At 36.5% G+C, this 6819-nt stretch overlaps 1 protein-coding gene across 1 annotated transcript in view; it reads right to left on the bottom strand.

Annotated features, from left to right (window-relative positions):
• Window positions 1-2927: 2927 nt before the first annotated feature.
• LOC113052867 (ubiquitin-conjugating enzyme E2 E3) overlaps window positions 2928-6819 on the bottom strand; it is a 44112-nt gene continuing 40220 nt past the window's right edge. The window contains exons 5-6 of the mRNA XM_026217303.1: window positions 6028-6175; window positions 2928-3721 (exon numbers count right to left, since the gene is read on the bottom strand). Coding sequence (XP_026073088.1) covers window positions 3624-3721; window positions 6028-6175 — 246 coding nt within the window. The 3' untranslated portion in view covers window positions 2928-3623. The remainder of the gene's footprint in view (window positions 3722-6027; window positions 6176-6819) is intronic.

The raw sequence follows: 6819 nt of genomic DNA, 5'->3' as shown, positions 1-6819 counted from the left end.
TTTAACAAGACAGTTTTGTGAGGGTTATTGCTTTAGTAAACTTGATAAAACTCCAGGATACACATCTGAGCAACAGGAGCAGAAAATAGATCTATCTATGTGCAAATCATCCCACATAACATCAATAATTCCACACAGAAACAGTCATGTAAGAAAACACACTTAAGGAAAGTCTCATCCATAAGACCTCAAGGCCAATGGGTGTCTAAAGTGAGGTGAGTGCGAGATCTCATTTTTACTCTTCATGATGAAGGGTCTGTCTTCTCATTGACTGAATTTGATTCTCTTTATGACACTGGGCACTTCATCAGTATTTCACCCCTCTCCTCACTCATGAACTTTCCTTACGCTGTGATTTCTCATTTGACCTGCCTCAGCTCATTTAACGAGACCGCTTCCTGATGGGATCAATGAAGGCAATAAACAATCAAAGGCACATTTTTAAACAAAGCAGGCAGTGAGAGAACGGGATGTTATGGTTTGTCTCCCTCGTGTGGCCATGAGATGAAGTTCTGTCTCCAACAGGTCCTTAAAACATTTTTAACAACTGGAATTTGTGTTTGCAGTCAAAAGCCTGAACACACCTACTCATTGTTAGAATTTTTAGGAAAAATTGTGAAGTCATTAAAACTATTATCCAATCAAACTCATATATTAATAAATAAAAATAAGAATGAAATGTACATAAAGCAAAAAACAAAACAAAAAAACAAAAACAAAACAAAAAAATAGAAATGAAAAAAAAACAACAACAATAATAAACAGTAAATAACAATAAATTTAAACAGAGTTTTACATTTTTCCATATATGGCTTATATTTGCCTACACGTCTAATTTCAAAAGTTTTAGATTAAAAGGTATTTTATATATACACACACACACACACACACACACATATATATATATATACACATACACACACACATTAATGAAAACATTTGTGCTGATTAATTATTACTGACATAATATTAATACTTTGTGGAAAATAATATTTTGTAATACAATTGGTTACACTTCACAATAAGCATTAATTAACATGAACTAATAATGAGCAATATATTTTCTACAGCATGTTATTAAACTTTGACAATGTTAGTTAATAAAAAAAATGTGCTAATTCACATGCATTAAACTAATGTTAACAAATGTAACTTGATGTTAATAATGCATTAGTATGTCGAGAATAACATTTATATAATAATAAATAAGATTAATAAATGCTTTAGAAGTATTTTTCAATGTTAGTTCATATTAACTGATGTAGTTTACTAATGCCAGCACTTTACTGTAAGGATTCACTGGTATTTCTAATATTAATATTTTAAAATAGTAATATGTGGTAACCAACCATGATTTATTTTTCCCCTGGATCCTTGTTGAACAGAAAGTTTTAAAAAGCAGTGATGTTAAAAAAAATACATATGCATTTTTATTAAATAGACTAAAATAATGATAAATCATATGCATAAACTTTTTTTAGATATCAGTGGGAAAAGAAAAAACATCACATCATAAAATGGATGAGCAACTGACAATCGACAATAAATAAAGAAAATAATCAAGCCCTACACAACACCGGCTTGATCTCCATCATGCTCCCGGCTAAGTGTGATTAAGAAAGGTTCCACCAGGGGGCTGCAAAGATTCAAGTTGGGTCAGACAGCAGTTTCACATACCCCTGGCCTCATGGGTGTAAATCTGACACTATCAACACAGGTCAGAATGAATCTCACTTCAACCACAGCGAGTCCAGACCACTGACCGATGTTCTTTTGGGAGTGACCCTAAAAAAATCCAGTCTCACTCTGACCATAGAAACATCCTGAAGGCAGAGCCAATGTGAATGTGAGATGTACACAAGAGACCAAGTGAAGTGACCCCTCATGGATGCCAAAAATGACATAACAGTGCTAATGAATGTAGTACCCTTGTGTTTTGTGGAGTTAGTGAGTCCAAAATGACCCTAATCAACAGGAAGTTTTCTTTACCAGGCAGGTTTTGATGGACAGTTGCTCGCTGCTATCATTATGCTTCCAAGCCTTTTTCTCCTTTGTTGGCCATTTAAAAAGAGCTGCCTATCCTGATGAAATGTTTTGCAAGCAACATGCAAGTATTTCATTATGTTACAGTAGATATTTTTTAAACGTCTATTTTTTTGTATGTTTTTTTTAAACATTATTTTTATTTTTTTATTTTTTATTATTATTTTTTAAGCATGACCACAAATGAGAGCCCAACATACTTCCAGGTCATAGCCATATGTTATAAATAAATTTTCCATATTTTAGAAAAATAATGAAGTCATTAAAAAATACAAAACTTAAAGAGACAGAGGAAACAGAATTACAGAAAACAATGTTTTTTGTTAATGGAAATATATTTTTTTGTCATGTAACCCTTGCAAAAATCAAGCATATGTAGCTGTGGTTTTCAAAAGGGGTTAAAATAAATAATAGAAAATTAGAACCTAATTAATTCATAAATATTAGGGGGGAAAAAGTAAAAAGAGTGAAAATAAAGCTCTTTAAAAACATAACATTTGTTTAAAAAATAAAATAATCTAACATCTCTCAAGGTAATAAAAGCCTACTTACACTAACATTCAGAGGTTTGAAAGACTTCAGTATTTTTTTAATAAATTACTTGAAAACAGTTGCAGTTTATTTTTGTAGAAAACCATGATCGTTTTTTTTTTTTTCAAGATTCTTTAATGAACACAAAGTTCATGAGAACTCTTCTTTTAAAATCTTTTGTAGCATTTTAAAAGTCTTTACTGTCACCTTTGACTCATTTATTGCATCCGTTCCTTGCTGTATAAAATGTTATATTTTTTTTTAGCACAGTCCATCATCTGTGAGCTGATCGGATCTTAATGTAGGTGTAAAGAGTGCAGCAGACATGAGAAACAGCACACAGCGACACCTGACCCGGTGGACAGTTTTCCTCGTTTATTGTGTTCGTGGGGATGTTACAGTGGTCGCTCATTTCAGCCGAGCTACAAAACGTTCAATGAGATCGCTTCATTACAAACTGACAAAGGTATAACAGATTCACAACAGCATGTACCACAGAACTGGAAATGAGTGTGGGTCTCATATAAATGACATTTCTAATAATCTACAGCTTGTTTTTTTTATCTTTTTTCATCATTTTCTTTGACTTCATACGGATAATGAATTAGGCTAAAATGCACCATAATATTTGGTTGACTTTAGGAACATTTTCCTTATTACATCACAAAATACATTTTTTGTTTTTTTTAATATCCCAAAGAAGCAAGACTTGCAAGTAGGCTTTTAAACAGAACTAAATCTACAGCTACAAAATTCTACTCCGGCAGCCTTTACGGGTCCTGGCGGGTCCTGTCTGCGCTCCCAGTCCGTATCGGGTAAAAACACGGGGTAGAATCAGTATGACATATACACAGAAGTCCGTATTGTAAAGGCTATAAAGATTTGTTGCACGTTGTAAAGTTGCCTCTCCTGGATCTTTACACTCCTGCGGGTGATGGGAACTGGGGCGGCGCTGGAGAAGAGTGCAGGAAGGACGGGTGGACAAAGGGAAGCTGGGAAGAAAGGGGGCGGTGGATGGGAGGGAGGGCGAGCGAGCGAGCGGGCGCCGTCTATGTGGCGTATCTCTTGGTCCACTGTCGAGCTATCCTGTCATGCTCTGCTCTGTTGGTCAGGTACTGAGTAGCTATGCTTCCCACCAGAGGATCCGCTGAGAGACGAGGGGAAGGAGAGGGGAGAAAAAGAAGAACGGAAAGAAAAAAAGTGAGACATTCTTATACCCAGGAGTCAGCGAGAACACAGTCTTCTGAAAGACGCAGACAGGCGCTGGGAAGGACACACAGAGAGAGAGAGAGAGGGCAGTGGGAAGCGAGACACCGTGGAGAGTAAATGAAAGAGCTGTGTGGGATTCTACAGACACATCTGTCATGTGCTGACTCAGCTGACACAACAATGTCAGAGATGTTTCAGAGACAAACACCGTGAAGGCTTTACAGGATTCCAAACTGTAGGACTCCTCCGAAAGGTCTGCTTTTGCTTGCTCATGACAAAACCCTCACAACAATGAAGACCTAATGTGAACCTGACTAGAAATATGCAACATGAAGGCTCAAGTTCAGTCATCAGCTTCAACATCAGTCAGTCTTTCTGTATTCAGTGAATTCATTTTAGAAAATGTATCAGCAGTGTTGATTTTAGCATTTACTCCTATTTTGATTTAGCCATTATTTTTAGATTTTCAGCTTCCACTTTAATTCATTCAAGTTTTCATTTGAGGTTTGTTTGTTTAATGTAGCTTTATTTCATTTTTGTTGTAGTTTTAGTCATTTTGCTCCTTCAGTTTATACTTATAATCAAGTTAGCTGCCATTGCAACATAGCTATATTTTATTCTTTTGGAGTATTTTGATGAAAGTTTTCATCTAATATTTATATTTTATTTCATTTTTTCTATTAATGAAAATGATTTTAAGAGTTTCAGTTAAAATAAAAAAAAGGCTCAATACAGTACATGTTTTTGGGATGATTTCCCATGTTTTTGATTCATTAAATCATAATTACTTTCCTTTAATTTTAGGTTTAGACAACAGTAAACTCTGCTGGCATAACAGGTATCAAATTAAATCTATTTTTAAGTTTCTATTTATATATATATTTCTATTTCCCCATGCATTTTCTAGAACTTTATTGTTCTGGTTTTGCCTATTTGAGGCTTATAATGCCACGCCAGCTTCCTTGGCTATTTCCATACTAGTGAGTAACAGACTGAAATAGTATTAAAAAGTGATTTAAAAACCGTTATCAGGTTTTTAAACTTTGTATTAGATAAAAACTTGAAAATGGAAGCTGTTCGCGGAGCAATATAATTTTATAAAACAGCACAACTTAATTGTAAAAAAAACTGTCTGTAAAAAGATATACTGGACTCTTTAAAAGCATATCAGAGGACCTTCTTTTAATATTAAGAACTTAAAATACTGGAATATCCCATTTATTATTTGACCCAAGTGAATACTGCTAAAAGTTCTATGAAATCTCGAATTATTTTTCTATGTTTGCCCAGTCTGAGTTTCAGGAGTGTCCAAATCCGCTCCTGGAGGCCCACCTTGCTGCAGACCTTGAACCCTACCCATAATTCAACACACCTGAACTGGCTAATCAAGGTCTTTGGAAATATCCAGGTAGGCGTGTTGGAGCTGAACTCTGGGTGTCTCTCCAGGAGCAGGATTGGACACCCATGCCTTAGGGCCTTCAGTCAAATAAATAAAGTGGTCATCATCTCACCAAATCAATTGGTTTTTATCTGGTGGGTGTAGTCTTTCAGATGTGTCATGGCTGAGACCTTCTAGTGAACCTGAGTTATGCAATCAAGCATTAGGTGCGGTACAGAATTAAGTTCTGTGATTACCAAATTGTAGATAAACAAGAAAATCATTATTATTATTTTCAAGTTTGCTAATTCCTTACTATGTCAGCAGTTTTTTTGGTACTACAAGTTGGCTGTGACAAAGAATGTAGTCTACAATGTTCATAGCTTGTCCTATTCTGCATAGAAGAATCAGACTTCACCCCAGGGATAGTTCACCCAAAATGACAATTATGTCATCATTCCCTCATACTCATGATATTCCAAACCTGTCTGGAATCTGTGGAGCATAAAAGAGTATGTTTTTAAAGTCAGTTGGGTCCAAACAACAATGGAGCCCTTTTTTTTCCCATTGTACAGGAATTTCACTAACAAATCATTTTTCACCAATTACTTTTGTACTAAAATGCATGCTAAATTTATGAATAAATGTAGGGACTAATTTATGGAAGTTAACTTTCACTAAGTGAATGAGGTCCACTGAGTTTAACAGAAGAAAGTTCATTTTCAGAATGACATTAGGGTGAGTACATGGTGATACAATTCTCGTTTTTGGATGAACCATCACTTTAAAATGCACATCGAATTAATTTCTTCTGATTTTACTAATAAAGCTAGTCTTAGGACTTGGGCCCGAGTTGCTGTACTCACCTGGATTGCAGTCTGTCAGCAGAGAACAGATGGAAAGCAGGACCTTCGAGATGGTCAGAGCTGGGCTCCAGTTGTCCTTCAGGATGTCCAGGCAGATCACACCCTGACTGTTGATGTTGCAGTGATAGATCCTCGTACGGAACGTGACCTGCACAAGAGGAGGAAAGCAAAAGCATCACAAAACAAGTCTATCTAAAAATAGACGATGTTAGCTCACCAATCCAGAACCACGCTTTAATACTCTGGATGTGTTATAACAGGGCTTTTATTATAGACGGGGCTTTTGAGAGCTGGATCACTCTCATTAACAGCTCTCTCAGAAACCAGGGCTGAACTCTGAAAGCTATCGATCCAGTGAGAAGAGAAAGTCAAGCAAGCTTAACCTGACGACTTATGGCCCCGGCTTACAGGACTGGCGGGACACCGCTGACTGCAGTGTTGTGGGAGGGCCGAATCTGCCAGGGACAGTCTGGGTCATGCATTAGTCTGCTCCATTAGCACATAAAGAGTGCTTCTTATTTGTTGACTACATCTCACTCTGCCCCCTGCAGAAGCTACTAAGACACCAGTCACATGATGCAGCGTAAACAGAGACTAAAATAACCCTGCCTGGCTGGCACAATCCGGGTATTGTATGAACACGGTGGTCTTGGAGTTCAGAAACACAGCCATGACACGGGCAACCTGTATGAGGCCTATGTAGAGAAAGTGAGAGGAAAAACCTATTGAGCTGCCTATATAGCATTTTAAGGCAACATAATGACACTAGCCATGCAAAGACTGTTCCTGAAG

Source organism: Carassius auratus, chromosome 34, assembly GCF_003368295.1.
Source record: "Carassius auratus strain Wakin chromosome 34, ASM336829v1, whole genome shotgun sequence".
Lineage (NCBI taxonomy): Eukaryota > Metazoa > Chordata > Actinopteri > Cypriniformes > Cyprinidae > Carassius > Carassius auratus.
Note: the sequence above shows the minus strand (reverse complement) of the source record. Positions and strands in the feature narration are given on the sequence as shown.